The sequence below is a fragment of the Typopeltis vanoorti genome, chromosome 23 (genome assembly GCF_054136105.1).
Source record: "Typopeltis vanoorti isolate ZY-2024b chromosome 23, IOZ_Tvanoo_1.0, whole genome shotgun sequence".
In the NCBI taxonomy this organism is placed as follows: Eukaryota; Metazoa; Arthropoda; class Arachnida; order Uropygi; family Thelyphonidae; genus Typopeltis; species Typopeltis vanoorti.
The window spans coordinates 72,866,563-72,878,819 of NC_143571.1; the positions used below are offsets into that span (position 1 = coordinate 72,866,563).

Consider the following 12,257-nt stretch of genomic DNA (forward strand, 5'->3'; position numbering starts at 1 on the left):
CAACATTATCAGATCTTATATTTCTATCTTCTAAGGCACTATTTATCATATCAATCCATCTATATCTTGGTTTTCCTCTGGGTCTTTTTCCTGCCAACCTGGCAGAGAACACTTGTTTTGCTAATCTTTCCTCTCCCATTCTGTTTAAGTGACCATACCACCCGAGAATAGCTCTGCTAACACATTCCTGGATGCTGACAATGTGAAGTTCTTTCCTAATATCCTAATTTTTAATATGATATTGCCATTAATGCCATCTGTTCATGCCCCTAACCTTTCTTAGGACTCTCATGTCTGCGATCTCTAGTCTTTGGTCAAGTGTATTACTTCTAACCCAGCTCTCAGATCCATAAGTTAAGTTAAAACTGGTTTGAAAAATGTCTTGTATACAGCTAATTTAGTGTTCCGACTAATTTCTCTCTTATTCCATATGAATTTATTCAGTTGACTTCCTACCATACCAGCTTTGTTAATTCTGTTGTCTGTTTCCATATTTAATTTACCATCTTCACTAAAAATCGTGCCTAAGTAGGTGAAATGTTTCACTTCTTCCACAGGTTCTCCGTTAACAATGCAATTGACATTTTCAATGATTCTGCCTATTTTCATTGTCTTTGTCTTTTTATTGCTGACCTTTTACCAAATCTATTACAAGAGTTATTCAATTTAGTCAGGGAATCTTGCAGACTTGTAGCAGATTTATTTAAAAATATAACATCATCAGCATAAAGCAAAGAGCTGTCATTAACATCCTCAATTTTGATATCAAGTTTAATATTACTTTCCTTCATAATGTGATCCATATGAATAACAGAGGAAATAATGTACATCCTTACTGACACCAGATTTAACATCAAACCATCTTCCTGCACTTCTTTCAATTCTAACTGCAGAATTACAACTCAAATAAATACTAAGTATTGCTTGATATGATGTCCCACTGACACCATTCAACTGTAGTGTTTTGAATAGCTTCTCTCTTGGCACCTTGTCATATGCCTTTTCCAGATTGACAAAACTTAAATGCAGATCTTTGTTATATTCCCATGCTTTCTCAACTATTTGTTGTAATGTGAAAATTTGATCTTGACAGCCTCTATTTGGCCTGAATTCAGCTTGTTCTTCACCAAGCTTCCCTTCTACAATCCTTCTCAACCATTTCTCAAGTATACGTGAATAAATCTTACCAGGAACACTCAGTAGGGAAATACCACTGTAATTCTCACATTCAATTTTATTTCCCTTTTTTATATATAGTTACTATGAGAGCTCTACTCCAATCATCTGGAATTTGTCCTTCTGTCCAGGCCTTCTTTCTTCCAGCTCTTTGATGCTATGTAGAAGGAATGGATGTGAGTTTTTGAATGTGTGGAGTGAGTTTCAGGGAAGATTGGATTTGTATAAGAGGGATGGCCTACGCCTGAATGCGTTTGGTATCACGAGCCTAGAAAAACTAATAACTGATATGAGACCTAACACAGAGAGTCAGGGAAACTAAATTATAAAGGGAGGAATCGTGTGAATGTGAGTGTAAGAGCGACAATGTTATATAACTGTGTTAATGATGGGAATTAGCTTTGCCATGGAAATGTTGACAAGGTGGGAACGATTTCGGGTTTGTGTTTGTCCAGTTCGGAACCATCATATGTGTGCAAAGATGTCTACATGTGTAAGGCATTAGAGAATAGAGATCTGCAAGTTGTCCAACTGTGTCAAGCAGACTGCAAACAAGATAATACAAAAGAACAAAGGTATATTATTATGTCTGTACACGAATGCTAGGAGTACCAGAAACAAAGGGATAGAGTTTGTTGCCTTAGTCAATAAGTTGCAACCTCAGATTGTAGGTATTAGTGAGACCCTGCTATCATAATCAGACCTACTAACTGGTATCGAGTGTCAAGGGCACAGTATTTTTAGGAAGGATAGAGAGGATGGGGTGTGTGCTGATAATGATATCAGATGACTTGAATCCAGTTAGAGTTGAGACCTATGATTGTAGTAATACTACTAACAATATTTCATGTGGCAGCGAGTTTGAAGCCATCTGGTATGAGGTGGAATTTAACAAGACTAATTACATAGTGGGATGTTGTTACAGACCTGGTGGATTGGTTGCTAGTGATGAAGAAATGCATCACCAAATAGAAAATATGAGCGCGAAAAGATTAATCATAATGGCAGACTTTTATCGAAATATTGATTGGATAGTAGTAGAATCTCATGAGAAGAATGAAAATGCATTTATTGAGTTGTTGCAGAATAACTTCCTTAAGCAGCATTTGAAAGAAGGAACTTGAGGTCAAAGAGTGTTAGATTTGATTATAGTGTCAGAGGGCGTTTCAGTTAAAGACATACTATACTGCCTCCAGTTGGTGACAGTGATCATGAGGTACTTACTTGGGAAGTGACTAAGTTTTATGAATGTTCCAATCAGAAAAGGTTACATGCTGAACTACAAAGCAGGAAATTATGACCAACAGAGGAGTATACTGAGTTCAGTGGAATGGGATTGGTTGCTGGATGGAAAGAATATCGAGTATACATGGGAAGCATTTAAACAACACTTGAATTATGCGATATCAGAATGTGTCCCGAGAGTTCGAAGGATATGCAATCTTATTAAACAAGAGATTCGTAAGAAAAAGGACGATGTGGAAGGAATGCTGTGTGCATAAGGATGATGTCCGTTATGAATGTTATAAGCAGCAGGCTAGAATATGAAAAGAAACTGGCTCTGCATGCTAAAGACAACCCACAAGAATTCTACTGACATACTGCAAGTAAAAGAAAGAATGAATATGAAAGAATAACTCTTCTAAATACTGATGGCATGAGGGTTACAGATGCAGAAGAGGTTGTTCAGTTAATAAGTGCCCATTTTATTAAAAGCTATCAACCTGGTGTATGCAACACTGAGCTCACTGTTACCTCCTCCCTAGATGAAGAAATGCAGGTGTATGAGGACGAGTTAGAGCTGTTCCACAAATTGAACAAGAATTCAGCAATAGCGACTCATGGGATATCAACATGTGTGCTAAAAGAGTCTTCAGCAGAACTGGCCATTCCTTTGACCAGGCTGTTTAATATGAGTCTCAGAACAGGGAAGATTCCGCAGGAATGGAAGGAATGTATGGTAATTCCATTGCACAAGGGTGGCGCAAAGACCGATGTATCCAACTATCGACCAATTAGTATCTCAGGAGTGGTGGTGAAGATTTTGGAAAAATTGGTTAGGGCTCACATTCAGAAATGGGTTAACAGTGAATCTCTACTTTGCAATGAACAACATGGGTTTACTAAAGGAAGGTCATGTTTTAGCAATGTACTCACATTCTATAACAATGTTACCATTGAACTAGACAAAGGGGAATGGATACACCATGATACTTTTGGATTTTGCTAAGGCTTTGACAGAGTACAGCATGGCAGACTGCTGCATAATTGGAGAAAATGGGTCTAGGTAATAGAATATTAACAGGGATAAGAGGATGGCTGACTGACAGATATCAAAAAGTGGTATACGGGGGATGTGAGTCCGCAAAATTTAAGGTAACTAATGGTGTACACCACAAGGATCAGTGCTTGGTCCACTGTTATTCAATCTGTACATTAATGATATTGGGAAGGATTTGACAAGCGACATACAACTATTTGCTGATGATGTAAAGATAGGTAGGGTAATCAGGAATGCTGCTGATATGCAGTACTTGCAGAATGATTTGAATAGGCTGGAATTGTGGGCATCGGAAAATGGGTGTCAGTAAATGCAAAGTCATTCACTTTGGCATGATTAGATATCCAATGTCATATTATATTGATGGGATTAGGCTAGAAGAAAATGATGAGGCTAGGGATCTCATCTCATCTTCCTTTTACCCTCTTTTACCTTGCGGCATCAGGGGTTTATTAATCAACGGACCTCAAATCGCTCAAAGGATAAGGTAGTCAGCCCTATGCCCCAGTGTATCCTATGTCCTGTAGTGTTGAGTTCTCAAGGCCAGTTTGCCTGCTTTGTGGGATGAAAAACCCTACTGTCCACACCCAAGACCGGCTAACTTGGCTATGTCTGAGGAAGATCCTTCAGCTCCTCACATCACCAACGGGAATCGAACCTAGGACACTCCTTCCCCAGGCATATGGTTGCAAAGTGCACAGCCACTAAGCTAACTGCATGAACGAGGCTAGGGATCTTGGGTGTTAATAGATAGGAAGTTGAAGTTCAGGGGTCATGTGGCAAAGATTGCAAATACAACTCGAAAGTTAATTGCAATGCTGAAACGAACATTCACATGCATAGATAAGGATGTTATTTTGTCTCTTTACAAGGCCTTGATAAGACCTCACTTGGACTATTGTGCGCAGGTCTGGTCTACTGGTTTCCATTGTGATTCTGATATATTGGAGAGTGTTAAAAATTATATCAGGATTGTGGAATACTGATACTTTTGTTTCCATCCAGCCATTTGTCTCTGATCGCTTTACTTTTAAATTTTATAATGACAGGCATTGCTTGGTTTTTCGGCCCACCAGGAACACAATGTATAGCCTCAATATCATCTTCATTATAGCTGATCTTGATTTTATGTGCAATTTTCTTTGTTATTTCATGCACATTTTCACTTGGCTCATGAGGAACACCAACGATTTCCAGGTTGGAGCTAATTGCCTGTTGATTCAGGTCATCCACTGTTCATGAAATTTTTTTAAGCTCCCTACTGTTAAATTGTGAATGAATACAATTCACTAAGGAATGTTTCATTCATAGTTTAACAAGTTTAAGCACATAAAAGAGAAATGCTTGTGTTTTGGTATAATTGTAAATAGCCTGTAAAACTTTAAGATAATGTGATTAGTACAATTTTTGTGAGTATTCATATGTGAAGTTCCTACTAAACTGTATATTAACAATGAAAATAATATACATCTTGTCTGCTAGCAATGATAGAAAGTTTGTGAATTGTATATAACCAACTAGTAACACAAGGTCAAAGTACACGGGCAAGACACTGGGATTAGTGAGATGCCTGAAGCGGTCACGTATGCGTAGGGCATGTGGCGCGCTGAAGTCTTCTTGGAAGACGCTATGGAAAGGCAAGACCCACGAGTACAAGAAAATAGCATATCGGGTGAAATTAAGTATTGCAGAAGGGTGCCGATAGGGTTGATATAAAAGGGCTGGAAACCCCCTGAAAAGCCTTATGTTTTTCTCTCTCTCTGCGGTCGGAGTTCTACTGGTGCTCTGGTCGAGGTGCGGTCACCACCGGTTTCAAGCATTACGATGAGCGAGCAGACTTTTTCCTACGCAGCGGGCTACACACAGGGAAGTAGTGGCTGGGTAGCGAGCCGGATGGATGCAGTTTCGTCTATGCGCCAAGAAATCTCTAGGCATAGCTGATCGATATGCAATTCCAAGTGGACCAACCTAAGCTGATGAAATTCCCACCCACAACATAGAAGGAAGATAACGTGCTGAGAAAAGGAACCAAGAAACAAAGAGATAAGCCTGATGAATCTTAAAGTTCGGTAAGGTACAAGCCTTTAATTAAGTTTGTATGAAAGGAAGAATTTTGTAATTTAAGAATCAAGGACATTCAAACAGGTTAGAACTCTAATTAAGATTAAGACAGGACTGTGATATATAACCAAAGTTGGTGAACATTTCAAGCCAAGGGCTTTGTCTAGTATATGTGATGACTGTTAATTATGTCTAAGGTGTTATAGCATTATCTAATCCTAACTGTTTTACTAATACTTTAAATGTATTGTTGGTTAGAGAACTGAGAAAGTCAGCCACCAGAATTTGAACAAGATTGTTCCGAAGCATTGATTATTGTCCAATATATGTTGATTTCTTTTACTTTGTAATTTAGTACTTTAGTAATGACTGAAAATTCTCTGTTGTGTAAAACTATCAATATGTTAAATAAACCTTTTGCTCTTATTCATTTGGTTGCCTGAATTTAAGAATCCGATGCACCACTCATAAAAGATTCGGACAGAAGCAGGATATATAGGGAGTACTTTTATAACAGAGGGTCACGACTAGCATTAGAATTGAATTAGAAGGTATTATCGTTTCAAAGTGAGGTATTTTAAGTATGACAAAGTAACTATGTGTCAGTCTGAGAGTTCACTCCTTGGATGAAAGGTATTTCCAATCTAAGGGTTCAGGGTGGCATAGCGAAACAAATAAATTTTCCCTGAACCTTAAAAGGGAGATAACTCCAGATATCTCTAGCAAAGGAACTGGCTCCTCACAGATGCAGTGCAAATATAGGAGAACACATTTTAATGTAATGTAAAAATAAGACAATAACACTAAGAAGTTCCATATTTGCATTTTCTAGTTCAAATTCTTTGTTTTAAGTTCCTTAACTTCTTGTGTCAGCCCAGCAATGATAGTTAGAAAATCATCTATTTTGTTCGAGGTATATTCAGTCGAGCTTCTTAAGTCATTGATGTCTTTTGTTAATTCTTTTATTGATCCCATTAAATCTGTTATACATATATTATCTGTGTTACTAATCTCTATCTAGAATGCATGAGTCATCACCCCTGGGAGAAGTTGATGGCGGGCGTTGGCTAGCACTGGAATGGCGTCCGTAGTGGAACAAAGAGTTGAAACACTGAGCAGGTCCTTGTTGTTCACAGAATTTGCATGAAGCAGTTTTCCAGTTTTTTTCCCTGTGTTTGGAGAGCTTTTTAAAATAGCTTTCTCTGAGACCAGCACAATAAAAATGATAACTACTTTTGCATTTATTTGCACACTTCATAACAGATGTAACGTCAATACATGTCTCTTCACAAACTTTGCAGCAGACTGCCATTATGTAAGATAGAGTTTCCTATTCTTTGTTCTAGGTACTCACCTTGTATATTAGCATGTTGAATAAGCAATTTTTTTAAAACTGCTTGCAGAGGTTAACTTTCATAGAGCTGAGCATTATAGTACCTGGTAGAGCAAGTTACAGGCTACACTTCAGGAATTACTATAACACATTTTTTAAACAGAATACTAATTAAAATGTTCATATGGAGCACTGTTTCACATGACTAAGTTATTTAAATATGTCTAGTAGATGTGTTCCATTAAAACTATTTATTAGTAAGTCAGCATTATGGGTACATATTGAGATACACTTTCAAATATAAAAAAAAATGTTTGTAAGTAATCTGTACAGTTTCATGTATACAGGGTGTGTCAAAATGATGCAAAGAAGTATAGCACTTATTGAGAAAAAAAGTTATTCAAAAAAAGAGTTATTCATTAAACATATGCTATTCAGAATAGCACCTCAGTTTTTTTTTTAATCATGCATATAAAAGTATATTGTTATTATGAAATTAATTATTATAATTATGAAAGTTCACAATTTTAGAAATCATGCATAATTTTTTGGTTCACCCCACACATACACACTGCTTGGAACAAAATCAACAGACACCATAGTGTGAGGAACAAACAGCCATAGTGCCCTCCTTAATAAGATGTAGGAGCTCCCTAGACTGTTGTGGGGTGGATGTCCCTTGATCTCGCCCAGTGATCCAGCTCATCCCACAAATGTTCAAATAGGGTTGAGATCAGGGCTCTGTGGAGGCCAGTCATGTGGTGATGTTCACATCCACAAACCATGTAGTTACAATAGCAGCCTTATGACACAGTGCACTAACTTGCTGAAAGAGACAATGGTTAGTTCTGTAGAAATGCCACAAAGTAAGAAGCATTGCATAGTCTAGAACGTTCTAGTTCAGATGCCTCTTGGAGTTCAATGTTTGTGGCACCACAAAGAGAGGTCAAAGGCCAAACCAGGAAAAACAGAACCATTGTTAAGATATTTAAATATTTTAATGTGATTTTTTGTGATTTTGTTTATGAACATTGTTAGCTTAGGTAATTAAAATGGAGTAAAAGATGATTAAAATATCGTTATGTTTGGTAAAATTATATTAAAATGATATGTTTACTGTAGAAAGAGTATAGCAACAGTGCTTGTAGTTTCACTATTAGTAGTTGACTAGTGAGGCTGTTAGGCCTAACCGTACCTCATGGCTCACGTCATCGGTGGAAACAGCCTATCATTCAGAAGCATGAAGAATCAGCAAGATATACATACCATTCAATGGTATTGCAATTAAAATACTTGTAGATGCTTTTCATACTGAATACGATGAAATAATGACCAAGTGAAAAAGAAACTTCATCTCACTGAAAACAAAATATATCCAGTCTGCCATTACTGAAAACACTTCTCTTTGCTGTTTGTGATACATGGCTGTGGTGATGTCATTTCATGAAATTGAATATAGCATATGCTTGACCATGATATAAAAATCGAACAGCTGATGCACATGAAAGAGAGAGAGATAATAAAATGGGAATGGATAGAAGAATATACGGGAGAGTTGAAAATAATTCCTTTTAAGAAATGAATCTATCCCTTGTGATTTCCTTATTTGTTCAAGTTCCTACTGAGAAGTTCATATATCTTCACTGTTGTGATTTTTGGTTCTTTGAGTGAAGATTGGATGAAACACTATTTGTTGTTTGTGGAACTGACAGTTGTCAAATAAAAATGCTGGAACATTCCATATATGTTATGTTCTGTTTCTGTATTAGATAGCTAACTTTTATTAAGAACGATCAATATTTTTGGCATACTTGTTTTAAGTAGTAACTGAATATGTTAGAAAAGTGAGGAATATGCTCAAGTTCACAGGCATGATTTGTCATTTTGCCTGTGTGATTGTGTGCAAGAAAATTTGTAGCTGTTGGTTTCCTTTAGTGAAATTAAGCATTGATGAAAATTTTGTGTTCCGATTGTCTAGAGAAATATTTGCTATGTTTTTTTGTGAGTGTCTGAGTATCGGACTAAGATATGTTAACTTCTGGATTTGCAGATATCTTGTAGTTAATGCCAGAAGACTCGTTATTTTAAGGTTATAAATGTGTGTATAAATGAGTAGAAATGTCATAATTTGACAAATTTATTTTATATGATGTGTTTACAGATCATATAAAATGTATATGATGTATGATGTATATAAAGTGTATATGATGTTTACACATCATATATACACACCCTTTGTTAATAAAACGGAAAAAAAACAAAACAAACAGTTTTCATATATGTGGCACAGTGAAACACCAAATATATAAGGCCATGGGAAAGAACCTATAAAAAGTCATCATCAAATTCCGGCCATGTACCCTCAAGGGGTGTACAGGATATGACAGTACTACATGAAAAATTTACATCATTACTAACTTCCTATCTACAATTTTCCTCCAAATCAGTCGGTTACTTGTCAAGACTCCAACATTACCAGATCTTATATTTCTATTGTCTAAGGCACTTTGTACCGTATCAATCCACCTATATCTTGGTCTTCCTCTGGGTCGTTTTCCTGCCAACTTGGCAGAGGACACTTGCTTTGCTGATCTTTCCTCGCCCATTCTGTTTAAGTGACGATACCACCTGAGATTAGCTCTGCTAACACATTCCTGGATGCAGACAATGTCAAGTTCTTTCCTAATATTCTCATTTTTAAGATGCTATTGCCATTGATTCCATCTGTTCACGCCTCTGATCTTTCTCAGGATTCTTATATCTGCGGTCTCTAGTCTTTGGTCAAGTGTTTTACTTCTGACCCAGCTCTCAGATCCATAAGTTAAAACTGGTTTGAAAAATGTCTTGTATACAGCTAATTTAGTGTTCCGACAAATTTCTCTCTTATTCCATATAAATTTATTCAATTGACTTCCTACCATACCAGCTTTGTTGATTCTGTTGTCTATTTCCATATTTAATTCACCATCACTAAAAATCGTGCCTAAGTAGGTGAAATGTTTTACTTGTTCCACAGGTTCTCCATTCACAACACAGTTGACATATTCAATGATTCTGCCTATTTTCATTGTCTTTGACTTTTTATTGCTGACCTTCATATCATAGCTATTACAACAGTTATTCAATTTAGTCAGAGAATCTTGCAGACTTGTAGCGGATTTATTCAGAAGTATAACATCATCTGCATAAAGCAAAGAGCTGACATTAACATCTCCAATTTTGATATCACGTTTAATACCACTTTCCTTCATAATGTGATCCATAGATAATGAATAACAGAGGGGATAATGTACATCCTTGTCTCACACCAGATTTAACATTAAACTATTTTTCTGTACTTCCTTCAATTCTAACTGCTGACTTACAACTCAAATAAAGACTAAGTATTGCTTGATATAATGCCTCATTGACACCATATAACTGTAGCGTATTGAATAGCTTCTCTCTTGGCACCTTGTCAGATGCCTTTTCCAAATCGACAAAACTTAAATGCACAAATAAGTCTCATTGTCGAGTTCCCCATTCTGATATTTGCCCAAATCACTCTACTTGACACTGCCTGCCATTTAAGAAGATGAGCCTGGTATTTTGTGTTGAATACTGTGGCTACTCCTTCTTTTCCTTGATTGTCACTGCCTGAATATAACATTTTGTATTTATTGCTCAAAAAGATCTCACCAGTTTTTGTCTTTTTTGTTTCAGTCACCCCTATAAAAAGTTTAAGGGGAATTTATCTAAAACTTAAGGGAAAAATCTAAATATATATTTAAATATACAGTAGATCTACCTAGTCAACTAACACCATACCATCAGACTGCCACCTCTAAATTTCTTGGTTGGGGTTACACATTCTGGTGCCACAAGCTTCCATCTGCTGAGTAGAGGATGTAGTGTGATTCACCACTCCATAATACAGCCTTCAGCTTTAACGTCCCACTGTACACATTCATTCATCACTAAAAATGATGCTACATATTGGTTATGGTAATGTGGGGCTTGCATGTTGCAGCCCTACCATGGAAACCCATGTTGTGAGACTCAGATCTGAATGTTTTTGTGCAGATTTGTGTTCCAGTTGATGCCTGGAATTCTACATTCAACGTGTCAGCCGATGAATGGTGGTTTTTGTTTACATATTATCTTCATAACACTCTACAGGCACATTCATTGAGTGTTTGGGGTCATCCACTTTGGGTATCATTTGCAATTGACTCCCTGAGTTTCCCTCTCAGTCTTCTATTACTGATTGTCAACCTAGGATGGCCCAATTTGTCAATAATTTGATGCACAGATAAGTCTGTAACGTGGCATCCTATTACAACGCCTCTTTCAAAACTCTATTATTTCCCTTCTTGTTGCCATTTCACCCAGATATGAACTGATTTGGGAGTATCATATTCTCCAATTTATACTGGTTACAAATATGCAACTCGTTACATAGTACAATGCATCTGGGGGTGTCCATTGACTTCTTTCCAAGCAGTATATATTTTATATATCCACTAATATTTCTAAGTAATTTGAAAAAGCAAAACCCAATACCTAATTTCCAATTTCCAGTGCATATTCTAGTCTTCTAGAAAAAATAAACTCACGGAAACTGTGTGGAGTGATATTTAACATCTCGATTCCCTCAATAAGAAAAATTACTTTAAGGTTTATTTAAGGTTAGTAATTAATACACATTTTTCTAATCATTATGGTTACTGTATCAATTTGATATTCAGTATTCCATTCTCAAAATATAATAAATTTTACTGAAATTTATTACATTTCGAAACAAGTTGTACATCAAAACTGAGTCTGATTTGAGAGTCCAAAATAGCTCACATATCTCAAATTACCATTATGCTACTCTTTAAAAATTTTTCTTACAAAATTAAGTTAGCAAGAATTACAAAAAGGATACTAGTCACTTTCATGTTTGTATGACATGGAGCATTGCAGATTGGACAATTAGTTCCGAAAGTGAGAACCTCATTGTGTAACTGATCATCATTATTATTAATCTCAGCATTTTCTTCTTCTGACCAAGGGTCTGATAAATGAGAATCAATATAATCGTGTGTAGTTTCTGGAGAGGATGTCTGGACAGAAAAAAAAAAAAAAAAGTTAAGGTTTTAATTGCTATTAAATAATGAAGCAATAACAATGCTCAAGTACATCTTGAATCATTGTATACTAATATTATAAATAATTATGCAAAAAGAACTGGCAGGCAACATAGTAGACAACTTTTATAAAATCTTAATACAATTTAATCATAAAACATGATAAATGTCAATAATTAAAAACAAACAAGGAGACCAGGTTTTTTTTTTTTTTTTTGGCAACATGTTATATACAACAGGTTCTCCGTTAACAATGCAGTCGACATTTTCAATGATTCTGCCTATTTTCATTGTC

General features: G+C 36.2%; 1 protein-coding gene across 2 annotated transcripts in view; it reads right to left on the reverse strand.

Annotated features, from left to right (window-relative positions):
• Positions 1-12,257, reverse strand: part of Zpr1 (zinc finger protein Zpr1) — a 268,249-nt gene that overhangs the window by 84,163 nt on the left and 171,829 nt on the right. For both annotated transcript variants that reach the window (XM_090412640.1, XM_090412641.1), the window contains exon 9: positions 11,761-11,938. In XM_090412640.1, the coding sequence (XP_090268766.1) occupies positions 11,761-11,938 (178 nt within the window). The remainder of the gene's footprint in view (positions 1-11,760; positions 11,939-12,257) is intronic.